This window comes from Leopardus geoffroyi, chromosome D4 (assembly GCF_018350155.1).
Source record: "Leopardus geoffroyi isolate Oge1 chromosome D4, O.geoffroyi_Oge1_pat1.0, whole genome shotgun sequence".
Lineage (NCBI taxonomy): Eukaryota > Metazoa > Chordata > Mammalia > Carnivora > Felidae > Leopardus > Leopardus geoffroyi.
This window is the reverse complement of record NC_059342.1, coordinates 6,439,134-6,465,789: the sequence shown is the minus strand read 5'-3', so window position 1 is coordinate 6,465,789 and position 26,656 is coordinate 6,439,134. Positions and strand designations below refer to the sequence as shown.

The 26,656-nt window shown below is 39.1% G+C and overlaps 2 protein-coding genes across 8 annotated transcripts in view; one reads left to right on the top strand and one right to left on the bottom strand.

The window, feature by feature from the left end:
* The window catches only part of PLGRKT (plasminogen receptor with a C-terminal lysine), a 43,204-nt gene that overhangs the window by 3,082 nt on the left and 13,466 nt on the right, over positions 1-26,656 (bottom strand). For all 5 annotated transcript variants that reach the window (XM_045470263.1, XM_045470264.1, XM_045470266.1 and 2 more), the window contains exons 4-5: positions 1,749-1,879; positions 1,064-1,173 (exon numbers count right to left, since the gene is read on the bottom strand). In XM_045470263.1, the coding sequence (XP_045326219.1) occupies positions 1,064-1,173; positions 1,749-1,879 (241 nt within the window). The remainder of the gene's footprint in view (positions 1-1,063; positions 1,174-1,748; positions 1,880-26,656) is intronic.
* Positions 10,111-26,656, top strand: part of CD274 (CD274 molecule) — a 64,891-nt gene continuing 48,345 nt past the window's right edge. For all 3 annotated transcript variants that reach the window (XR_006710499.1, XR_006710498.1, XM_045470261.1), the window contains exon 1: positions 10,111-10,244. The gene's annotated coding sequence lies outside the window, so the exon portion shown is untranslated. The remainder of the gene's footprint in view (positions 10,245-26,656) is intronic.

Sequence of the window (26,656 nt, the reverse complement as noted above, 5' to 3'; positions counted from 1 at the left end):
TTGTTGGTATTTTAATTTATACTAATGAGTAGGACAAAAGTGGAAACAGTAACATATGTTGGAATGTTATTTGTTTGAGAATGATGTAGACAACTTAGCTGAATCGGGTAACAGTTTTTATTTTATTTTACTTTATTTATTTTTCAGATAACAGTTTTTAAATGTTGGGAGAATATTTCCTCAACTGTTTGTGCTAGTCACAATGTAATAGCCATTGACACAACAAACATTTAAGCACAATCTACAGTATTAACATTTTCTTCTTCACTTCCTTCAGTCTAGACCATGTTGGCAAGCTTTCTTAAAAGGGCCAGACAGTAAATATTTTAGTCTTGTGGGACCTTATGTCTCTATTGCAGCCACTCAGCTCTGTTGTGGTAATGGGAATATATCCACAGACAATTCAGAAATCAATGGGCATGTCTGTGTTTTAATAAAACTTTATTTTCAAAAACATGTGGCCAGCCTGCAGGCCATAGTTTGCCAATCCCTGGCTTAGACAATCAACAAAATAGTAAATCAAGCCTTGATTTGGTGTTTGCAGATTTCCATGTGTAAATATTCCCACCATGACCAATTTCAGGCTACCAATGGGATGCCACTGAAGTCAGGGTTGTATCTGTATCTTATTGTGTCTGTATATTGTATCTGCATTTCTGCCATGCAGATACAGTAGATACACATAAAATAGATACACATAACTTAGGAGTACTGATAATAGTAAAATAATGAAAAACTGGTAAGTTGAGTATATATTACCATTGTTTTTAATAGAATTTAATATTATTTTTGTAATTTATTTAATTATAAGTTTATATAATTTAATTTTTAATAATGACTGTATTTAACAACCAGCTTACAAATTCCTGAAAATTTGATAGTTCACGTGAGCTGGTATGAGTTGACTGTAGCACACTGCTGTGAGAGGGAGCAGATATGTTGGTCATTGGAAGCTCAGAGAGAGGGGTCTTGTCAAAATGCCCATAAATGAAGGGATCATAAGGAGACGATCCTTGAACCAGAAGATGAATCAGAAATAGACTCTGCTTTATCAAAAACTGACCTTTCATTCTTTGGAGAAGGGTTCCATATCCTAAGTCATACTGGTAGGTGAGGACAAAGCCTAATGGAATGATAGGGAAGAGGAAGGCTGGCTTCTTCCTTCTTATTGCTCTGGTTCAAGAACAAAAAAGAATAAATATCAAGAATGGCCTATAAATACTTATCTCCATACTCAATGAAAAAAAATTACCTGCTTTTGGACGAATGTCTTCCATTTTAGAAGGTACTTAGTTCATTTGAGTATTTTACAGAAATAGAATTTTCTTACCCACAATCTCCCCAGAGTCTGTAATTCTCAAGAGCAGAGTCTATGACTTGCTCGTCTTTATTTGACGTTGAGGCTCAGATTAATCATTTAAAAAATGGTTAAGTATTGCTATATCCCCCTTATGGATTGTGGAGATAAATTAGCAGAGGACTTCTTCTATCTTGGTATCAAGTCAGTCCTGTAACTTATAAAATGGAGAAAAGGATAGAAGAAATCTGAGACACTAGAGGTAGAATTAACTATTTCTACCCTGGTTCTACAGTTATCTCCAAGGACTAAGCTATAAGTGATTACTGTTTTTACATATACGCTATTTGCAACAAAGTCCTGTCTTGGTCAACTTTATGATAATATGTAATGTCAAAAGAAAAAATAAGTAAATTACTTAAGACAAGTTTAAAGTAAATAGCAAACGTACCCAGCTGTTAAAGAGATGGCTGCAATGCCAAAAAAAGTTCCAAAATATTTGAGGAATTCTCGAGACCAAGCAATCTGCAAAGCCATCTGCCTTTCTCTCATTTCATTCTGCATCATTAGCTGTCTTTCCAGCTGAGGAAGAAACAAATGGCAAAGTCTGGTTACTCATCTTTTGATTTGGACCACAGAGTTAATAATCTGCTCTTCCAAGGGATTTTCATTCTTCATTTGTTTTTATTCGTCTTTTTTATTTTATTTTATTTTATTTTTTTCAACGTTTATTTGGGACAGAGAGAGACAGAGCATGAACGGGGGAGGGGCAGAGAGAGAGGGAGACACAGAATCGGAAACAGGCTCCAGGCTCTGAGCCATCAGCCCAGAGCCCGACGCGGGGCTCGAACTCACGGACCGCGAGATCGTGACCTGGCTGAAGTCGGACGCTTAACCGACTGCGCCACCCAGGCGCCCCTCGTCTTTTTTTTTTTAATCTCAATAGACTTTGACTAAAGTTCCTCTGGACAGCTATCCACAGCTGTCACCTTGGCAGTGAAATCTTCCTGGAATATATATACAGACTGGATATGATATTCTTCTTCTGTGTCCTCAGGTCTTGAATGCATGTGATCTGGAACTTTTATTCAACCCTAAAATAGATGTTCAGCCTATTCTGTCACTTGTGAGGAAAGATCTATGTGCTTTTAAATGCAAGTACATCTTATTGGCCATTACTAGAAATTGCACTGAAATCATTTTGCTTTCCAAATTTATCTGGCTGCAAATTGACATTCACTTGATGTAGCAGGTCCATATCACTTTATGATATGATTGTAGAGGGGTATTACTCTGAGACATCAATAGAGATTTTTCTTTGCCATAATCTTCTTTTTACCTCAAATGCTTTGTCACTTTAGTCAGTGTCTTTCGCTTCATTGGAGCAGAAAACAGATACAGCCCAGAGCACAGAAGGAGACTGGATTTCTGAAGGGATATTTAGAAAACAAGAGAAGCAACTGTCTGACAGCCCATTATTTTGAGAAATACAGATTCTTTTTTTTTTTTTAATGTTTTTATTATTTATTTTTGAGAGCAAGAGACAGAGTGGGAGTGGGAGAGGGGCAGAGAGAGAGGGAGACCCAGGATCCGAAGCAGCTCCTGAGCTGTCAGCACAGAGCTGGACATGGGGCTCAAACCCACGAACCGTGAGATCATGACCTGAGCTGAAGTCGGATGCTTAACCGACTGAGCCATCCAGGCACCCCAAGAAAGTCAGATTCTTGAGAGAGAAAAGTTGTTTTTTAAATTCTAAAATCTTGGCACTGTGTATCATTAGCAGAACATAGAGGACAGCAAGCATAGAATTCATGATGTAAACCATAGGGTGGGAAGGAATGAGAACATGATTCAGTTTTCCCTTCTTGCTGCCTTTCTACTATAAGAAGGAACTAGAAGAAGAAAGGGAGATTTTAGATTTAAAGATGGGGCTTGGCTCCTTGGCCCCTCCTAGGGGTTGAAACTCTGGAGGGTTGTGATGGATTTAGGGTTTGGGGATCCCCAGAGTGCACCTGTGGGCCTATCTTCTGTTGGGAATTCTGGCAAGGGGCAACTGAAGTGGAGCAGAAATGGTTGCAAGGCAGATCTAGGCTTAGAGCAGACCCGAGAGAGGCCACTCAGTCTTCCTCAGCCGCCAGGGGGTATGGAGAATGTTTGCAGGGTTCCTGTGTCAACCTGAAGAGGGTCATAGAAGGTAGCTGACAGTTGAAGGCAGGTCTGGGCTTACCAGATAGTCCATAAAACCTAGAGCCTGGGGACTCCTTAACAGACACTCAGGCAGGGGCCATAAACCACGTGCTGGGTAGGGAAAGTGGCAGGATATCAGGGGATTAGCAGCATCCTAGAGTCCAGAGATGATGGTCAAGCCAACCTGAAACATGGCTGAATACCCTTCGAGGAAATAACCTGGAGCTGCCCAGGTTGATCAAACAGGAAATAACAGCAGAAAAGCCTCCTCCAGCCAGAGTGTTTTGTGTACATGATTAGTTAGCATGTGAAATGCATCCTTGCTATATTACTTATTTAAAAACTTACATGATAGTTCATAGTATCTACCCCCCAAAATGATGTAGATGCATCAATTAATAATTTGTGTTGTTATCAAAATGCAGCTGAATCCAATCATGAAACAGATGAACACAAGATCAGTGGTTCTGAATCGTACCTGCACATTGTGAGCCTCTCAGGAACTTTTCAAAATCCCAATGCCCAGGCCCACACCCCGGAACAGTGAAACTAGGATCTGGAGTGAGGACCAGTCATTAATATTTTTTAAAGGTTGCCAGGTAATTCCAGTGTGCAGCTAGGATTGAGAACCACTGCCTGAAAAAATTCACAGCCTAGGTTTTCCCAACCAAAGATCAAGCTGAAATATCAGTCTGAAAACTGATCCTCTGGGAATTCTCAAAAGATTGGGAACAGAGGGCTTTGTAAGTGTGGTGGAACTAATCTGTATGGCACTATTGTGGTGGAAAGGTGACACTGCATTTGCCAAAGACCTTTAAACTTCACGCACAAAGAGTGAATCGCCTTGTATACGGTAATGAAGCATCCTGGATGGGATCGTGGGACAGAAAAGGAAATTAGGGAAAAACTAATGAAATTTGAATATGGAATTTGTTTAATAGTGATATACCAATGTTAATTTCTTAGTTGTGACAGTTAAAATAATGTTAGATATTAACTGTAGAGTATACTAAGTATGGGGTATTCAAGAACCCTGTCCTCTTTTTTTTTTTTAAGTTTATATATTTTGAGAGAGATGGACAGTATGAGTGGGGGAAGGGCAGAGAGAAAGAGAGAGAGAGAGAGAGAGAGAGAGAGAGAGAGAGAGAGAGAGAGAAAATCCCAAGCAGGCTCTGCACTGTCAGAGTGGAGCTGGATGCAGGGCTCAAACGCACAAAACCGTGTGACCATGACCTGAGCTGAAACCAAGAGTCAGACGCTTAACTGACTGAGCCACCCAGGCACCCCTGTCCTCTTTTTCTATGAAACTAAAGCTGTTCTAAAATTTAAGTTTATTTTAAAAATGGTTATGAACAAATCTTATTTTATGTGTCTCTTCTAATAAGAATAGAGCATTCATCTCTGTATATCATAAATTGTGATAATCAGTAAGACTGTGTATCTACAATAAACTCTGAGCCTAGCATTAAAAAAAAATCTATGCATACCCTCTCTGTGGGCAAAAAAATTCCTGATGAAAGACATCACTGAGCTATAATTTTAATTATCAATTAAAAGTTTATTAATTATCTCATGCTTCATAAATTATGCTTAAAATCATAGGCCTAGATCTAAATACATTTCAAACTTCAAATTAATTAATGAATTTTATTAACAAACTTTTTCAGCAGCCATAAGGGATAATTCTATTAATTCACCAATAATAGGCATCATGTAAATAAATGTACATTCATTTTCACCCTTCTTCCCCAAATATTGACACATAAGAAATACGAGAAAAAGAGAACATGTACAGTAAGTTTCCTTAGCAGTTTTTTTAATTAAAATAAATTTTTTTTATTGTTTATTTTTGAGAGATAGAGACAGAGCATGAGTAGGGAAGGGGCAGAGAGAGAGGGAGAGACAGAATCTGAAATAGGCTCCAGGCTCTGAGCTGTCAGCACAGAGCCCGATGCAGGGCTTGAACCCACGAACCATGAGATAATGACCTGAGCTGAAGTTGGATGCTTAACTGACTGAGCCACCCAGGCACCCCTCCTTAGCAGTTTTTAACCCAAATCATAAATGTAAAATTCTTCATCCTATTTTAAAAGAATTTTAGATCTTTTTATAATACTAGGGGTTTTTTTGTCTCTTATTTTTGGTATTGCTTTACAAAACAATTTGAAATTAGAATGTTACTGCTTATGACTTCAGACTCTAATGATCTTATAGGTTTATCTGATACTAGTTTAACAGTTATAGAACCACAATTCATTTTAAAGAGAACATAATAAAAGGGAACTAGCTTATTAAAAATAATTGTAATAGGGGCACCTGGGTGGCTCAGTCGGCTAAGTGTCTGACTTCAGTTCAGGCCATGATCTCACGTTTGTGGGTTTGAGCCCCACATTAGGCTCTGTGCTGACAGATCAGACCCTAGAAGCTGCTTCGGATTCTGTGTCTCCCTCTCTCGTGGCCCCTCTTCCACTCATGCTCTGACTCTGTCTCTCTCTCCCTATCAAAAATAAATAAACATAAAAAAATTTTTTTTAATTGTACATAGTAGTAGAAACCATATCCTGACTACATTCATAAAACTGTTATATCTGCTCTTTCTTGTGTATTTTATTTAATTTTAATTAATTTATTTATTTTAGAGAGAGAGTGCATGGGCAAGTGTGGGAGGGACAGAGAAAGAGAGACTCTCAAACAGGCCCCATGCCCAGCACAGAGCTGGACACAGGGCTCCATCTCACGACAGTGAGATCATGACCTGAGCTGAAATCAAGAGTCAACTGACTGAGCCACCCAGGTGCCCTGCTCTACAGAGATTTTAAATGCTCAACATCCAGTAAATAGTTTGGGGAGAATCCAGAAAGGAAAATGAGTAATAAATTCAAGTTTAAAAAAAAAAAAAACTACTATTTTTTTGTCAATGACTTATGAAAGTAATTGAACATAAACAAAATCACAGTAGTATTTAGAAGCTTAAAAGCTTTGCTTACAGCATCTTGTTACATATCTTCCAATAAAGATTAAACACAATTAAATCCATTCTTACTCTCAAATGTTTGAAAACAGTAAGGTCTCCCTAAATAAAAGATAAGAATGCAAGTTTGGCAAAAACCTTTTATGTTAAGTTATGGATTCCAAAATAAATGGAATCTCCCCAATGAGATCAGAAGATGCTAACAAGATAAGCAGAGCCTGGGAAAGAACAAAAGACTATTGACCTTCTCAGCCATTATCTAAAAGTCTTTTAAGATCACTCCTAACTGTGTCTGGTACTGAAATTGTAGACAATTCCACAACTTAAGTAAAAAACAATATGGTCGTTTTCTTTTATCCTGGTTTTCCTCATTTTAAAGAGTACATATTTCTTAGTTTGATAATTAATGTTTCACTTTGTCGATCCTAACGGTGCACAAAACTAAAACCTCTATAATACGTAGAACTAAGAATCTTAGAACCAAAATATGTTTCAAAAAATAAAATCAGAAAATCCTTAAGAAGTTGCAGGATGCTTATTTTTACTTCATTGTGGACACTGATTCGCTAATTGTGACATACGATTGAGGACATACGATTCACTAATAATAGTAACGTGGCTCACGAGGTGTTAAGCACTGTACTAGTTTACATACATTGCCTTTCCCACAAAACCCTATGAGGTTGGTCTATGAGTTGAAAAAAAGGGAATCCATTCCAACTAGTAGTTAAACAAAATGGCAATTATTGCAGGGTATTTAGCAGCTTAAGAATTTCTGGGGGAGCAGTGAAAATCAGTTTGCATTCTGTACTGTCAGGAACAACACAACCAGGAGAATGCTCGGCCAGAACATGGGACTTTTCTGGGGGAACCCCACAGCTACTGTCTCCTGTCACATACTTGGGTCCAAATGCTGAAACTCCACCTCCACATTCCCAAAATACCAGTCACTTCTACAGTGGTTACTAGAAGATCCAGTGTCTTCTTGGAGCTTTACCCCGCCCACGTCTACCTCCAGAGTCTCCCTCAGGCATGCCCTACCTGGCAGAACTAGGTTAGATATGAAACCCAGCTGCAAGGGAGTCTGGGAAACTTGCCTTTGACTTTTCCAGCCTTTGTTGTATCCACAGGCACTTGATAAGGGAGTTGGAATGGAACAGAAGTTAAACAATCCAGTCAATATTAACGGCCACAGGAGGTATTATCTCAGTTTACAGTTGAGGAAACTGAGGTTCAAAGTTTGAGTGATTTCCCCTGTGGCCTCAGTTATTAAATAGCAGACCTGGGATTCTAACCCAGACCTGCCTGTCCCAAAGTCCAAATTTTCAGTCTACTGTTAAGTATACTGAAGTATCAAGTCAGTATAGAAAATAGGGGTGAACGGCAGGGTATGTGATCATCATCTGAAAAACCTTTAGCTTTCCATATATTTGATGCCATAATTTTAGAAAGATTGCATAAAGAGCTCTCAATTGACCTGGGATACAGACTGACCTGAATATTCTGTTTAAATCTCTTTGAAAGAACCTCAACAACTCACTGCCTCCAATTTCTTACCAGCATTTCATGCTCCCCTCTCCTAAGTGATTCCAGTAACTACCACTCTCTGAATGTGAGCATTTCATGGTCCTTACAAGATGCCCTTTTCAGTGCCACAGCGGATTTCTCAGAGAACCAGTAGCCACCACCACTTCCGAATAATGACCAGGGTCTGCAGACTTGACTGTCTAAACATTTCTTTGAGATGTGACCTCCCCTGTCCTGTTGCACAGGCATGGGTTTGGGGCTCTGGGATCTCTCCCTGAGACAGAACAAAGCCAGCCCATGGCTTTGTAAGGAAAATAGTGTCTGTGCTCGAGATGAGGGCAGAACAGGCAGAACGGAAGTTCTGAAAGGTCAAGACCTGCTCCCCTTCTGTAGACAGGATACAAAAGGAAAAGGAAACTCGTAAGAGCAGATGAGCACTGGAGCCTTTTCCAGAAACGGTCCTTCAAATCCTCTATTTGTTTACTTTGCCCCCAGAATTTCCTGCTTGGTCATCTTCTCTTGGTCTTCCAGTTCCTGGTGATACCATCTCTTCCTGATGACTTCTGAATTCTAAATCTCCATCCTAGAACTCTTTTCAGTGGTAGATCCTATTTCCAGCTGCCTTCTGGGGACCTCCCCTGGGAGAGGGATGGGCAGGTCTTGCCATAATATCTCTGCATACCTCCTGAATCCAGTCTCTTTCTTCCGTGCTGCCTTTGTTCCAGCTCCAGCCCAGAGCATCATTACTCATCAAAAAAAGTACAGCGTTACCGCCATCTGTGTTCTCTGGTCCTAGTTTCTTCCCCATCCTGTCCATTTTTTAATACTTCTCTTTTTATATTTGTTTATATTCTTGTCTTAAAACGATTCTTATATTACTTTCCTGCTGAAAAACTTCCACTGGCTCTTTAGTTCCTAGACATGATGTAGCCTTTTAAAATCCTATTCTGGTTCACCTCTAGGGCTTTGTGTCCTGCCACCCTTGTCCTAGACACCAGCCACCAGCCTTCACCTGTGTCAGGCATTTTCCCCTTTCCACACATTTTTGTTTATGGAAAGAGACAGACTTTGGGATTGCATGGACTAGGTTCACATTCCAGTTACATCACTTACTTGCTGTGTGATTGTGGGAAAGACCCCTGAATGCCTTAACTCAAATTCCTCTATCTCCAGGAGCACCATTAGCTGCCTTACAGGGCTGCTCTCCTAAATCCCACGGCATATTTGCAAGGGCTGGTGCGCCACGGGCACTGGTATGTGTTAGCCTCTTTGTCTTGCTGTTTCCTCTCATCTCCTGTCCTTGGTGGTTACCTAGATTTAGAGACTTACTCTTTTCCTTTCTTCGCTCTCTCTTCCCTGGAGAGTTTACCTGTTTTCCTGACTCGAGAGTGTATCTTTGCAGGAGGCCCTCACATCACTTTCCGGAGTGCTGTCTACTCACTGAGCAATGCTGCCAGCTGCAGCCATCTCTCTAGCATTCCTGGCACTACCCTGAATTCAACACCACCTGCATTTCTATCGTGGTTCCTCCAGACCAGCTCGTCTTCCTCAGAGGCGCCGTGATTCTCCCAGGGGAATGAAAACTTTTATTTCATTTTCAACTTACTCCCCTTCTTGTTCCCCCCAAGTTCTAGTTAGTCCAGAAATCCCACCCACTTTTCTTTCAAAATTTCCCCTTTTCTCCATTCTTGCTGCCTCCCCTGCTAGCCTTATATGTCTAGACTGCGGTATATGTCTATTAACGAAAGCACTGTGGCACAGAGGCCACAGTAGACACCAGGGCCAGGCTGCCTGCCAGGGAAGCCTAGTTCCATCACTTGCAAGCTGTCTGGATTTTGGTGAGTTCTTGCATCTTTCTGCGCCTCAGTTTTCTCGTCTGTAAAATGGAGCAAATGACAGTGCCTACCTTTTAGAGTTGTTATAAGTATTCAATGAGCAAATACATGCAGAGGTTTAGAGCAGAGCTTTAATAAGGGTTAAATAAAAGTTAGTTGCTATTATTTGCCTAGAAAATAGATACAAAATTATAAGGTTGATTATTTGAAAATATCAATTCTGCCCCTGGTGCTCCCCTGCTCGAAAACTCCTAATGCTTCTATTTTTGCCTCTCTGCTCAATTTTCCAGGTCCTACAGACCATATCTGTGCCCCAGGATGTCCTAACCTTGTTTTCTGCTGCAGCCCCTCCCAGCTTTGGTTAGCCTGGCCTCCTACAGTTTTCTAGATGGGACTCCATTCATCTCTTCCCAGCCCTGTGACCTAGGTGAGTCACGACATATGTATGCTCTAGTTTTCTCATCTGTAAAATGGGGATAATAATAGTACCTACCTTGTGGGTTTGCTTTTTTATGGGGCTAAAAAGAAATTATGTATATAGAGCATCTTTTTTTTTTTTTAAACATGCCTGTGGTTGGTGGAGGAAAGGATGTTTGTATGGGAAGAGCAGAAGCAGCTTTACACAATATCAGATGGAAATACATTTCTGTAAATCTTGAAGCCTAGGGAAGTAAAAATATGTTTCAGGAGAAAAAGACAAAATTTGCACACAAGTGACAATATGATTCCTAAAAGCTAATGGTTATTGAGCCATTTACTCCTTGTAACAGTCTGTTTGGCAGAGGTAACAAACATTCCCATTTTTCCAAAAGAGGAAACTGAGGGGTAAGAATGATTAGGTAACTCGCCTGTATCTGTAGTTCTGTTTGTACTGGGTTTTCTTTTACCTCTTAGATGAAGAAACTGTAGCTCAAGAAGGTTAAGAGGCATGTGCAAGTTTGCCAAATGAGTAGTTGGCAGGGCGCAAGCTCCTTCTCTGGACTGTTGATCCATTGTTCTCAGTGAAACCTATCTTCCGTACTATTTATTTTCAGATAATAAGTCCCATGTTCATTGAGTAATAGAAAAATGTTTTATACAACCTAATTCATAAGATGTTTAGTTTACTGCAAATGTAACTTAACCCAACAATAATCAATAACTTCTTTATAGTATGGACTTTAAATGTTGTAATATCTAGTTATGAATGGGGTTGCAATCTCCCAAAGATTAGCCCAGCATCGTAATTTTTGTCAGTTGATGAGGACAGGCCAAAAAATAAGAAATGCAGAAATGCTACATTTTCATCAATATTAGGAATCATCTGGTCATATTTAAAAGCATTATCCTGAGGTACCTGGGTGGCTCAGTTAGTTAAGCCTCTGACTTCAGCTTAGGTCATGATCTTGCAGTTTGTGGGTTCAAGCCCCATGTCAGGTTCTGTGCTAATGGCTCAGAGTCTGGAGCCTGCTGTGGATTCCGTCTCCCTCTCTCTCTCTGGCCCTTTCCTGCTCGTCCTCTCTCTCTCTCTCTCTCTCTCTCTCTCTCTCTCACTCACTCTCACTCTTTCTCTCTCTCTCAAAAATAAACATTAAAAAATAAAAATAAATAAAAAATAAAAGCATTATCCTGAGGACTGAAATATACTCCTTCTAGCAAGAAATTTGCAAAAGATTTCTAACCATTTTAACAGACATTTGTCTAAAAGGTATATACTGCTTTTACTGCAGTATATGGTATAAATGCTGCTGCCTTCGTAATAGAATATAGCAAACCAAAGTAGTTTGGTTGTTTGTTTATTTATGAATTAGTTAGCTAGTAGTTACATACCTTTTTCTAGGTTTGAACATTAGGAACCTTCTTTTTGTAAAGACATAGACTCATCATTAGCTCTCCTGGGCTGTAATCCAGCTGTGCTGTCATAGTTCGCTGAGTGGTCCCAGGCCTCTGCATCTATTTTCTGTCTCCTCCTGTATCAAGTGCTTATTTCTCACTCTTAGTAGTAAATTCTCTTCTAAGCACCAGTGTCTCCTGGTTCCCTTTCTTCTCTTTCTCTCCCTCTCAGTGATCTGTTGCTTTTGATTGTCTTAGGGGCAGTAAGAGAGCAAAGCTTGTTAGAACTGTGTATAAAGTAGAAGTACATAAATTTCTAATGAGGACCTGATGGGGACGTCCTATGAATATGTTATACTTATTACAATTATTATTATAATTATATATATTATATGTATACAATTGTATATAAATATAATTGTTATAATTATTAATAACAATTGTTATAATTATTTGGTTCTTTTGTCTTTAAGTGATTTCTCCTTGTTTCCTCATCATGTGCCAGACAAGAAGTTGTCAGATACATGACTTTGGTCTAATGAGACGCTATTACAGTCACAATAAAATGGAGAATAATATTGTTTACCACCTCTTACCATGATAGCCAGGAAATTTGCAAAGTATTTATTTTCAGGATATGAGCCAAAGCAAAAGAGAAGTAAAAAAAAAAAAAAGATAACACTAACCACACTGAATACAACTATAACCATGTAGATATTCTTTATTTATTTTCCTTTCTGTCTTCTCAATGGTAGTGCTTCTAATCCTACATGTTGATGTCTTCAGGGAATCCTGAAACTGAAGGTCTTTATCCAATAAAAAGTACTTTTGTACTTTCATGTAGTTTTATTACATTCAGAAATGTTCTAAATCTAAAATAATTATTCCAAAATACTTCAGCAGATGGAGAATCCAAGCAAGAAACAAGAGTCATTAAAAGCTATGCTGAGCAAAGACTCTCCCACCTGGCTGGCAGGAGTTTTTAAAACATTTTTTTGACAGGGGCACCTGGGTGGCTCAGTCGGTTAAGCGTCTATGACTCTTGAATCTGGCTCAGGTCATGATCTCACAATTCACGGGTTTGAGCCCACATCAGGCTCTTCACTGGCAGCGTGGAGCCTGCTTTGGATTCTGTCTCTCCCTCTCTCTGCCTCTCTCTCTCTCTCTGTCTCTCCCTCCCTCAAAATAAATAAATAAAGTTAAAAAATAAATAAAACATTTTTTTTTGACAAGCTGATTCTAAAATTCCCTTGGAGGAGGAAATATACTACAACATGGATGAAACTCAGAATTATTATACTTTGTGAAAGGAGCCAGACAGATACAGTACTGTATAATTCCATTTGTTTGAAATGTCTAGAAAAAGCAGATCTATAGAGACAGAAGGTAGATTAGTGATTTTCCAGGTTGGGTGTTGGGATCCAAGACTTACTGTAAATGAGCACAAGGGAATTCTGGAGATGATGGAAATGTTCTAAAACTGGATTATGGTGATGGTTGCAGAACACTATAAATGTACTAAGAATAACTGAATTGAATCCTTACAATGGGTGGATTTTATACTATGTCAATTATACCTCAGCAAAGGTGTTTAAAAAAAAAAAAAGAAATGGGACAGACTACCCTTTCAGCATTAGTCATGATAGGTAAATGACAGCATGTGTTTATTTAAGTTTTTTTTACTGTTTATTTAATTTTGAGAGAGAGACAGAGCGTGAGCAAGGAGAGGGGCAGAGAGAGAGGGAGACACAGAATCTGAAGCAGGCTCCAGGCTCTGAGCTGTCAGCACAGAGCCTGACACGGGGCTCGAACTCGTAAACTGTGAGATCATAACCTGAGCCAAAGTTGGATGCTTAACCGACTGAGCCACCTAGGTGCCCCAGCATGTGTTTATTTTAAATCATTATAAAAAATAAGGAAGATATGTGGTTATATAGTCGCCTGACTTCGTAATTCTTCCTGTATCTTAAAAAGGCCTTTTGTATTCCACTCTCAGTAAATTATTCAAAAACATCTCAACCACTTGGTAAGGAGTAATTCTAGTCAGATGCAAAAAATTATAAATAATTTTATAATAAAACATTCCATCTTTACATTTATAAAAGAAGAAAGGAAAAACTGTTTAGCATTATATATATATATATATATATATATATATATATTCCTTTTCACAAATCATTACTTTCAAGCATTATATTCCATATTTTTCTATTCTCATACCAAAACACACCAGGTTTTCCTTGCAGTGGCAAGAGGTGGGAAGAATATTGGGTTTTTTTGCTCAGTAAATGTTTCTATATTTTCTTCAAGTTTTCTTATGTCTGATACTAATGTCACCGTCCTTGAGTATTAGATGCTTACTTGCCCTATAGAGGTGCCATATACACCATACTAAATTTTTGGTCAAGAGGGTGAGTTGAAGTGATCTGCCTTCCTTTAAAACATTGCTCAGATATCAGCCCATCACCATTTTTTACAGGGTATTTGGGGACCTCAGTTTGGATGGTTGTTAATCTGGATATTCTTTTCTTTAGAAGAAAATATGTTTGTACAATAACTAAATTCAGAATCCAATTAATATCAGAAAGTTAATATAGTGACATAATTGCTAATAGGAAGAATTCATGGGGTAGGTCATCTCCAGTTCTTATGAATTTTTGGCAAACCTTATATTGGAAGTTTCTTATTTAAACCTGATTTCAGTATAAAGACAGAAGTAGGCTGTAGAAAGAATCCATTATTTAGTTTCCTGTTTCTGGGAAATAAGACTTCCAATATTCATGTTCAGATGTGATTTTAAGAATAAAATACCATTTCATTATTATAAGAAAATAACCATTAATTCCTGAAATGGAAGAAATTGTTATTTTTACATTTTGTCCTTTTCTGATGTGTATGGGTCTAAGAGTTCTACAGAAAGGTGAGCCTGACCCAGTCATAACCAATAAATCTTTGATTTGCTGCTGTTAAATCCCTGCAGAAATACTCATTCCTCCTGCAATATAATGCTAAGTAAAAACCCAAACTGAATAGCCACAGACAGGGAGAGGTCAAATTGGGAAACATAAACATAAATGTAATTAGAGGTTTGTGTTATAAAATGTTCTTCTATAATCCTCATGAATGTTTCTGCTTAATGAGAAAGAGATACATTTTTTGTGATGGGATGTTTATTCACACTGACCTCATTTTTGAAAACTAAAACCTAATTTGATAGTACTGATAAGCAAGCTAAGATGTGAAGTATTAAAAGCAATAGTGGCTTAGTATCAGCCCACAGTGGGGGGGGGGGGGGGGGAAGGCCACATAAAAGACAGTGTGGTAGGAAGGGAAAGGCATGAGTTTTCATGAAAGATATTGGCATCATTAATTCTGAGTCTGGAGGAAGACAGCACTCCCTGTATCAAATCCAATAGAAAATCAATTTAGGGCACCTGGGTGGCTCAGTTGGTCTCAGCCACTCTCCTGCTCTCACTCAAAATAAATAAACTTTAAAAAAAGAAATTGTAGGAATATTGAGGATTTGAGCAACTAAATTAACAAGTTAATTTTATGTATATGTGTATAGCCCAATAAATATAGGAAAATATTCTTTATAAATATTTAGTGAACATTGTATTATACCACAATAAAATATCCCAATAAATTCTCAAGTCAAAAATCTCGTAGACCATTTTTAACCATAGTGCAGTAAAAGTAGGAATTAAAACAAATGGATAATGATTATTTATAAGATTTGAGAAAATAAGTTGAAAAATGACTAAAAAAGCCCCCCCCCCCAGAACTATGAAAATCAACAAGATAACTTAGCGGGATGGCTGAATATAAGATCATATAAGCTCAACATACAAAAATTAAAAATGTTTATATGCCAGAAACCATTAAAAACTATTCATAATATTATAAATACTATATAATACCCAAGAATAAATTCCAACCAGAATCCTATCAGGAATTATCTTAGTGAACTTCACAAGCTTGTTGTAAATTTACTTAGATGAAAAATATGCCAGAAAAAACTATTTTGAAAATTGCTTTACCTGCCAGACATCCAGAGTTACTGTAGCGGTGTGTTGTACATTATGGTAGCCACTAGCAATATATTAACTTGAAATTAATGAGATTAATTAGAATAAGATAAAATTCAAAATTCAGTTTCTCACATGCCTTGCTGGAACTTTAGTTTTTACTCTGAAGAAGATGGGAAGCTGCTGGAGGTTATAGGCAGGAATTTGTGTGATTTGATGCTTTAACAGGACCAGTCTGAGAGATGAGCATGTTTGTTCATAGCAGCAATATTCATAATAGACCCAAACTGGAACCAATCCAAATACCCATCAACCATAGAATGGAAAAATAAATCATGGTTTTGTGTAATTGAATACTACAAAGCCTGGAAAAAATGAATTATGGCTACAAGCAACAATATGAATAAACAATGTGGACATAATATTGAATGGGAAAAAAAGACAAAAGAATGCATACTGTGTGATTGCATACATATGAAGCATTAACATAGGCAAAACTAATTTATGAGGATAGAGGTCTGGATAATGGTTGCCTTTAAGCAGTGAGAGAGAGAGAGAGAGAGAGAGAGAGAGAGAGAGAAAGAAAGAGGCAGGAGGAAGCCTCCTAAGGGCTGAAGATGTTCTATATATTGATCTTGGTGGTACTTATACCGGTATAAACATATGTAGAAATTTATTGACCTGTATACATAGGGTTTGTGTACTTCACTATGTCTATGACATGCTTCAGTATAAGAAGGAAATAAGTTGTAGGGGAACAGTTAGGAGGCTATAGCACGAATGGAGGCAAAAGACGAGGCTTGGAGCAGTGTGGTAGCAATGGAGGTGGTGAGAAGTGGTTGGATTCTGGATATTTTGGAACTTAGAGCTGAAAGTGATTTTCTGATGGACTGGGTAATGGGGTGTGAGAGAAAGGGAAGAGTAAGAGGTAACCTCAGGTTTGAAGCCTGAGCACAGCATGGTGGTCGCACTTGTGGATATGGGGAAGCCGCCAGGATGAGCAGATCTGATGGCTAAGAATGGGATCGGTGGGGTGAGAATAAGGAATTGTGTGTGGTTTGAACATGTTTGAGGTGTTTATGGACATCTAGGTAGAGACGTCAAGTAGACAGTATGATCGGTCTAGGGTAGAAATATAAATCTGAAGTTATCAGTTATATAGGTGGTATTTGAAATTAGGAGATTGAACGAGATCCCCTATGACATGAGCACAGACAGAGAAGACAACTGTGATATGAGCCAGGGCCACTCCTGGAATGTGCAACAGGGAGCAGAGGAGGCAGAAGAGACTGAGATGGCTTGATTAGCGAAGGAGGAGGGGAACCAGGAGATAGGCTTTCCCAGCATTGAGGACAGTAGTTTCAAGGAGGGCGTGATCAGTGATTAACTGTATCAAGAGTTGTTGAGAAATCGAGTGAGCCAAGCCCTGAGATATTAATTCTGTTGATTAGTGATAATCTGAAACCATGCCTGTCACATTGGTAAACACTCAAATATCACAGGCTATGTGGAGAATATCATGGGGAATATACCTTAAAACCTATATAAACTCATTATTCTTGGCAAGAGATCATATTTTTGCAGTGAAGAAAATAAAAATTCTTCAGAAACGAGGTCACTCTCCTACTCTTTCCCTCTGACTTTCCAAGTTTTGGCTTAAAATTAGCAAGTATATAATCCTAGGGAACTAGTCTAGCCTTCTATCACCCTGGTCCTAAAGAACATGGAGAACTGAAGTGTTTTCTTGTCTGTTCCATAGTTTAAAGACTGCCCAAACTTGTGATGGGGTGTTCCTCTTCTGGGAAACAGGGCTGCCACTTACTCAACCTCCTGGTGCCTCGGTTTCCCATCTACAAAATGGAAATAGTAGTAGTGGCAATCTCAGTATGTGTAACAAGGATTACAGGGGTTAATATGTTCAGAGAGCTTAGAATAGTACTTGGCATAGGGAAAATGTTAAATAAGCATTAGATATTTATTATCTTATCCTAGTGCTCCTCCTGCTGAAGACCACCAGAAAAATAAAGTAAAAAAAGTAGAGTTCATTGACTTGTTGCAGCGAAAGAGAAACATATCATAGGAAGTGTGGGGTGTCTCAGTAGGAGACTATAAGAAGAGATTTATAGGACATGGACTTGTGTTAAATAATTTGGGGGAAGGTTCAGAGATCATCTGGACTGAGTGCTGTCAGAAAGTGGGAATAATTCCAAGACTGGATATTTTAAGTCTTCTTATCTAGAAGGTGGCAGGAACTAAGCATGTGCAAGTTGTAAATAGGAGAGAAGGAGCAGCCCTCACATTAGTCAGCATGGGGCAGGGGGGTCACCCAGTCATCTCTGTAGTTTGGACAATGTCCATTTCTTTGTCTATTTTCTGACATGATTATAGAGTGGTCTTGTCTGATGGTGGTGCTCTCTGAAGCTGCTTATGTTCCCTAGGAGAACACCATGGCCTAACTGGTAGTGCCAGGGCCTAGCTGTCAGGGGTACATTTTTCTTTCTCAGTCTGTACCAACTGCCATGTGCTTTCAGGGGGTGATTAAAAGACTCTGGGAAGATTTTTTAAATTTCTTCTGACAACGTCTGAGTAATGAGTCATCAAGGAGGACCTGGGGAGGTGGCCAGAGAGGATAAACTGATCTAGGAAAAATCTGAGGATTTAATCCTAAGTGTACCCATCGTCTCTGCTTTGCAGATGACCCACTCTCTAGAAGCTCTTAGAAAGGGATAGAATGTTAGTGGGTCATCCAGAGTGATACCAGAGAGAAAATAGGAAGTGACGGGAGTTTGCCTCTGGCCCTTGGAGAGAAGGAATTCTGGCATGAACTCCAGGGTAGGATGGCCTTCCTTTGTGACCTAAAGCCTTTACAAATATGAAGTGGAGGGACTTGCTTCACAGTATGTGAAACTCACCTCCTCTGAAGGATAGGGACCCTGGGAGGTCTCAATGAGAATGTGCTTCAGGAAAACCTAAGTGACGAAGAGAAATGTCAAGGAGGAGTGAGGAGCAAAGGTGAGGTTTCCAGGGGCCTGAAGTGTAAAATACCCAGGATGGTTGGTGAATGTGGCCAGATGCACCAGGAAGGTATCATCTGGATTAGATATTCATTGAAGAAACCAACACAGGCTGTCTAGAAGATTCTGAAACCCTGGTGCCAGCCTTCATCTGCCTCAGGCTAGGATGTTTTTTGGCTTAGGATCTCAGGAACAGCACACTCTGTATCTAGTTAACGTTTATATTTTCATAAACTGGTTATGCCTCTATTTTGCTTACCTTTGTCCATGTAAAATTAACCTGTAAAACCATGGGAGTGCTAAGGGAAGATCTGGACGTGTTGACAGAATTGGCCAAGGCGGACTGATGCTAGACCATTTTCAGAATCTGAAGATCACAGGAGAGGCCAAACGGAGGGGCCTTAGGCAGAGACTCAGAGAGGTAGCTGTGGGGCCTGGAGACCCTTCCTACCTGGGCTCTCTCCCACGGGATCCAGGGGCAGAATGCGAACACCAGTACACCATCCTCGCCTTTCTTCTACAGTGTTTATTCTTGGTGGCCTTCCATAATTCACCAAATAAAGGTGGGGTTTGTGACTTTGGAGCCAGGGAGATCCAGACTCTGACCTCAGGCCTTTGGTATTAGCTCTCTGGTCTTAGATGTGGGACTCTACACAGCAGTTACCTCGATCCATCAAATGCAGCGATTACACACCTACCTCACAAATCTTTTGAGAGACAGTAAGTGTAAAAAGGCAAGTCCAGGGTGTTGGAAATAAAGTGTAGTGATGGCAGTCAAATCTACATGTGTGCTGCCTTCCCTGTATCATGTCAAACAGGAACATTTCAGGAGAGAACTTTTTAAATGTCTTTGAAATTCAAAAAAGACTAAGTCTTAAAAAAAAAAGTTCTGTTGACTACTATAATGGCTAATTGTCAGAAAATTGTTGCAAAGGAGATATTTGTTCTTTTGCCCTACTAGGTCTCCCTACTCTAAATATCAAAGTAGCAGAATTTTCTAAGAAAAACAAATAAAGGATTTATAGCATATGCCAACAGAAAAATACTTGGCTGAATTTATGTTGGCCACCAAAAGACCTTGGAATTTGGCTCCAAAGATTAAATGTTTGTATGTGCTTAAAGCATCATTCAGTTTATCTATAATCATTGATTTAACACAACTTTATGTGATGCAATATGGTTTTGATTTGTGCTAAATCAAAATAAGATTACTTATCTCTGAAGCATTTGCAATTTTTGACACTTGATCATTCAGGGCGAAACAGAAAAAAGCCAAGATGTCCAAAAACATTGCCTGGGGGGGAAAAGGCTAAGATAACAGAAGGAAGTCATAACCAACTGCAATACTAATTTTATCTAGATTATCACAATATTTTTCATGAGGGCAGCGCACTTTGATTTTATGTCAGAAAATTCCACAAAACTAGTTTGTCACATGTAACGAATTGTGTTGTTGGGTAAAAGATGATGTCACACTGGCTATTCCTTAGTCTTTGGTCAGAAGCAGTGGTAAACTCGGTGTTGATTCAGCACTGCCTTCTCCTCATCACCCTGTGAGCAGTGGCACACATTCCTGAGACTGTCCTCCAGAATCAAAGGCAGGGTCTGTGGCCTTGGAGCAGAGGTAAGGTTGGCCTTTAATTGTATTCAATCATGAGGAAAAAAGGGCAGTCCCACAGCCACCCTGGTATGTTCATTTGTTTCCATATTTTGTCCAGCTCAGCTGTCCTCAGCCTATTAGTAAGCCAAGACACCCTAAAGCTGGCCACTTGTTAGGTTGAGTAGAGAATCTGTGGGAAGGAGGCTTGGTTGGAAAAGCCTCACAGATAATTCAATGCACCTTCCCCTTTCCCACCGCTACCAGGCTCAAGGGGGTAGGGGCACACTCTCCTCAATCAGGTAATCCTACACCAATCTCCATTGCTGCAAGGGTGCACAGAGGTGAGGAGTTGGCCTGGCCTGGGCAGCAATGAACTTCACACCACTTAGAGCTCTGTTATCTGCACTATGAGGTCCAGAAGGAAAGGCAACAAATCTCTTACAACAACAATGCCGGGTACTAGGGTTTAATCAAAACGAGACTTAAACAGTCTGCACATTTTGAAACAAACCTCTTGATTTTTCAGTGTCTTTGTTTTTTCCTTTCTCCATTTATATTTTAGACATTGTGATAAATTATATAATCTGCTCTCCTCGGGACTGCTCCAGGGAGGGCCTCTTGGGATAAATTAAGTGATACTTCACAAGTTGTCATAGATGCTAACAATAAAGATGCTATATAATTCTGAGTAATTGCTTAGGGTTGATATGCTTATGTAACTTGTCATTGACAATAAGTCCCAGAAGGGTGTATTTCTTATTTCCACAGCTTATCCTAAATTTTATCTTAAAACTTCTACTTGTGCTTCCCATTTACTATGTCACTACTGTGTAATTATTACATAGATATGCGTAAGCCAAATTGTTTAAGGTTAACTTACATTGTTTAAGGTTAATTTACATTGGTAAATGCCCTGGATTTTGTGTATGTCTTATGAATGAATAATTGAAGCAGGGAGAGACAAATATGGTTATGTAAAAGTGCGAAAAGTAGTCAGACTCCCTGGTTTGAATCTTGGTTCTACTCCACACCAGCTGCGTAACTTTAGACAAGCTCCTTAACCTCTCTGGGTTTCAGCTTCCTCATCTATAAAATGGTCATAATAATAGGGTCTCTTTACCAGGTTATTATGAAACAAAATAAGAGAATACATAAAATGTATAGAATAGTGGCTGGCATTTAACAAGCACTCGGTAAAAATTGGCAATTATTATTATTATTTTTAATGTTTTATTATTATTTTAATGTTTATTACTATTGTGTTTAATGTTATTCTTGAGAGGTAGAGAGAGAGCACAAGCAGGGGAAGGGTAGAAAGAGAGGGAGACACAGAATGTGAAGCAGGCTCCAGGCCCTGAGCTGTGAGCATGGATACTGATGCGGGGCCCAAACCCACGAACCACGAGATCATGACCTGAGCCGACGTTGGACGCTTAACCGACTGAGCCACCCAGGCGCCCCACATATATCCCTTTCTTAAGAACTGTGAACATTATTTGTATTTATCTTTGTTAAGTCAATTTTTCAAAAATTTTGAAAGGGCTAATGATCTAGAATTTTTGATGTAGTGGCTGAGGTTTATTAAATTCTTGGGAAGTAAGAACTTGCAATCCACATTTACTTGCTGATCAGTTGGGAAGGGAAGGTGGAGAGAAAGTAGAGGAGGCAAAATATATTGATGAGGTTTTCAACATAGTCATTGAGGGGAAAAAATGAATGGTTCAGATGTAAGGAAATGAAGGAAGAGGGGAAAATAATTGGAAATAATATAACTGAATGAACCTTCCCAATATGAGGACTCTTTCATAAGGAGTTTTTTTAAAGTAACTTTCCATTTACAAAAAAGAACCACACATTAGATGCTGCAAACAAAATTCACTATCACTTCCCTCTAACACTGACTTAAACATGCCTGTTTTTTTAATCAACTCCCTTTTTGCCTGAGGTAGAGCCTAAGGTTGAACTCTTTGCAAACCACATTCTGATGTGTTACTGGTTCCGAGGGCAGAGATCAGGGGCAGAGGACAGACTTTTATTAAGGCTTGGGTGAAATTAATTATGTAAGCTATAAAAACATGTGTCTGAAGAAATGAATCTTACCTTGACTAGGTGATCATTACTCTGAGGCATGATATGAATTTGTTTCCAATAATTGGCAAGAGAGCTTCACAGTCAGTTACTTAATCCAGAAGTCATTGAAAGCTTGGTCAGCAGTTCTGACCGTGTCTCTGTAGATGCATCCACAGTTCAACCACGTCTCTGTAGGTACCTCAGCAGTTCTAGCCGTGTCCCTGTAGATACCTCCACAGTCTGACCATGTCTCTATAGGTACCTCCACAGAAACATGGAGCAATTTCATTAGGAAATAAGGGAAGTGATCATCAGGGAGTAAGAAAGTATGAATCAGGGAGCAGAGCATAACGTAGGCAGCAATCGTCAGGGAATAAGAAAGTATGGATAAGGGAGCAGAGCATAACATAGGCAGCGATCATCAGGGAGTAAGAAAGTATGGCTCAGATGGGAATGCAAGCTAGTGCAGCCACTCTGGAAAACAGTATGGAGGTTCCTCAAAAAACTAAAAATAGAACTACCCTACAACCCAGCAATTGCACTACTAGGCATTTATCCACAGGATACAGGTGAGCTGTTTCAAAGGGACACATGCACCCCCATGTTTATAGCAGCACTATCAACAATAGCCAAAGTATGGAAAGAGCCCAAATGTCCATCGATGGATGAGTGGATAAAGAAAATGTGGTATATATATACACTGGAGTATTACTCGGCAATCAAAAAGAATGAAATCGGGGCGCCTGGGTGGTTCAGTCGGTTAAGCGGCCGACTTTGGCTCAGATCACGATTTCGTGGTCCGTGAGTTTGAGCCCCGCGTCGGGCTCTGTACTGACAGCTCAGAGCCTGGAGCCTGTTTCAGATTCTGTGTCTCCCTCTCTCTGACCCTCCCCTGTTCATGCTGTGTCTCTCTCTGTCTCAAAAATAAATAAACATTTAAAAAAATTAAAAAAAAAAAAGAATGAAATCTTGCCATTTGCAACTATGTGGATGGAACTGGAGGGTATTATGCTAAGTGAAATTAGTCAGTCAGAGAAAGACAAAAATCATATTGCTTCACTCATATGAGGACTTTAAGAGACAAAAAGATGAACATAAGGGAAGAGAAACAAAAATAATATAAAAACAGGGAGGCGGACAAAACAGAAGACACTCATAAATATGGAGAACAAACTGAGAGTTACTAGAGGGGTTGTGGGAGGGGGGATGGGCTAAATGGGTAAGGGGCATTAAGGAATCTACTCCCGAAATCATTGTTTCACTATATGCTAACTAATTTGGATGTAAATTTTAAAAAATAAAAAATAAAATAAAAGAAAGTATGGATCAGGGAGCAGAGCATAATGTAGGCAGCAATCGACAGGGAATAAGAGGAGGAGAGCATAATAAGAGGAGGAGAGGCAGCGATTGTCAGGGAGTAGGAAGTATGCATCAGGGAGCAGAGCATAATGTAGGAGAAGTTGAGAGGAAAACATTATATTCAAGAACATCTTTAGAACAGTGCACATTTCTCTGTGTAATAATCTCTGTTCACTACCTCACACTGCATTTTCCTTTGTCCTTCTGCAGTATAATTTGGAAGCCCATCTCTTGGAATAGGCACTAAGGACCAAATGGAGATGTGGTTTCTTATTCCTAATTTGCATGGTTCTCATTTTCCCCAAAAATCCTCATGTACACATTGACTCCCCCCAAAAGTGGGTTTTTTACTTGGTCATGTATTATTAAGAAATGCACTAGGGCTGTATTTTTTAACATAATACCTTCAATCATACTTTGTAATTCTAAATGAATCTGTCTCTGGGTGGTTTATGAATACTAACAGCAACACCAAAAAATGTATTTAAATATAACATTATCACATATGAAAGGCTATTTTTATTTTTATTTTATTTATTTATTTTTTTTTAATTTTTTTTTTCAACGTTTATTTATTTTTGGGACAGAGAGAGACAGAGCATGAACGGGGGAGGGGCAGAGAGAGAGGGAGACACAGAATCAGAAACAGGCTCCAGGCTCTGAGCCATCAGCCCAGAGCCTGACGCGGGGCTCGAACTCACGGACCGCGAGATCGTGACCTGGCTAAGTCGGACGCTTAACCGACTGCGCCACCCAGGCGCCCCAAGGCTATTTTTATTTTTACATTTAAAGGCTCTTAACATCTAGAAGGCATTTTAAAATATTAAATGAAGAACTTTTTTTTTTAAGTATATTTATTTTTGAAGGGGAGAGAGACAGAGCATGAGTGGGGGAAGAGCAGAAAGAGAGGGAGACACAGAATCTGAAGCAGGCTCCAGGCTCTAAGCTGTCAGCACAGAGCCAGACACGAGTCTCTAACTCACAAACCGTGAGATCATGACCTGAGCTGAAGTCAGATGCTTAACCGACTCAGCCACCCAGGCGCCCCTTAAATGAAGAACTTTTTAGGAAGGACTGAAACCTAGCAGAAAAATGCTTTTGCACTCTAGGTAATCCCTGCTGGAAGGCTGTGTAGAAATAGGTAGTATTTTGTTGTATTTATATCATAATAGGTCTCATTGTAAGAGATAGAAGCCAGTTTGGATAAATTTAAAGCTACAACAAATTTGTCACAGCAGTAAGAAACTAATACAGTGCCCATACATCATTTGAATAAATAATATTGCCCACACAATGGAGTACTATGCAACTATTAAAGAAAATGAGAAAAACCTCTGAACAGCTTTGGAGTGATATACTGTTAAATGTATAGGCAAGGTATAAAAGGGTATCATTGGTACACTACCCTTTATGTAAGAAAGAAGGAGACAAAAGAAAATACGCACGTATCAGTTTATTGTGCAAAAGAAGTGCAATAAGGATAACTGAAGACTAGAGAAATTAGGCACCTATAGGTTGAATGTGGGAAGGGGCTATATAAAAGAGAGGGGTGGGAATAGGTTAGCTGGAATGAGGAGGGAGATACCCTTCTTGGAGCGTGTCTTGCTGTATAGCTTTGATTAGTAGAACACAGTTATGTTTTATATATCCCCCTACCCTACAACTAATTAAAACTGACCAGACATAGGGAGAATATAAAGTATAAATATTGCAAATGAATAACCTAACCATTCTGAAGGAGCCCAGGAAGAACTAACCCAATTCACAGGAAAACAGTATTTTGAATGCATATTTATTGTAAAGGGGAAAAGAACAAAAAATGTACTTTAGTTAGTGAATCTGTTTCTCACCGGGGTATATATTGGCAATTTTAGAATTATTTTATTTGTCTACTAGGAGTGAAGTGAATATGTTATGGAAAATAACAGCCAGGTTTCTCACTGTCTGAGAAAGAACATATGAGGATAAGGAAAGACTAGAATGAGGCGTCATAATGGATTGATCAGAGATATCAGCATGAACTCCTGGTTTAGTGTATGTGCATGGGTTAGTACATGTACATGTCTTTGCTGGATAGGTCCAGGAACAATGACCATAGCAACAAACACATCTAGAGTCCAGGTCTTGATTTCTAAGTACTATTCTCCAATAAGAGGAACCAGGACTCCTTGAATAAGTGGTTAATTCCAGACCTGGGACAGGGACAATATATATGGACGATCTTTTGATCACAGAAAATAAAAAAATATTCAAAAATGTTGGGGTATGTCAAAAGGACCTAGGAGCCAACTTGAAGGAGTTTCCAATAGCCAAGACAATAATTTAAACCATAAAGTAAATAATGGTGGTACTAGATTATAACCCATAGGATAAAATGTCCATGAGACCATATTGCTATAAATGATTTGGGTGAAGAAGGAACAGCTTTTCCAGTGAACAAATACAGATGGAATGAAGAAGATACAAAAATCACCACTAGGCAGATACTACAGTAATAATTGTTGCATGTAAGATCCCACCAATGGGTGCGGAAATCAATGGCCACAAGTGTGAGTAGTAGCAAGATATTAACTTAGTCTCAAAGTATCTCCCCAAAGGTATTTATCAATTAGAAAACCAAAAATAGTAAGTTTACAGTGGAGAGACCTGCTAGGCACCACCTTAACCAAGTGACCAAGGTTAACATTACCAGTAATAAGACATACTGACATCAGGTATCCTCTGATATGGTGCAATGAGAAAGACACAACAGCATTCTGTGGTTTAAGAATAATAGCAAAAAGTGCACAACCTGAATCTAATTGTCAGAAAACACTAAAAGAACCCAAAGTAAAATAAATTCTTCTAAATAATTGACCAGGACTTATCCAAAATACTTATCATGAAAGCGAAGGAAGGAATGAGGAACTGTCACAGATTGGAAGAGACTAAGGAGACACAACAGTTAAATGCAGTG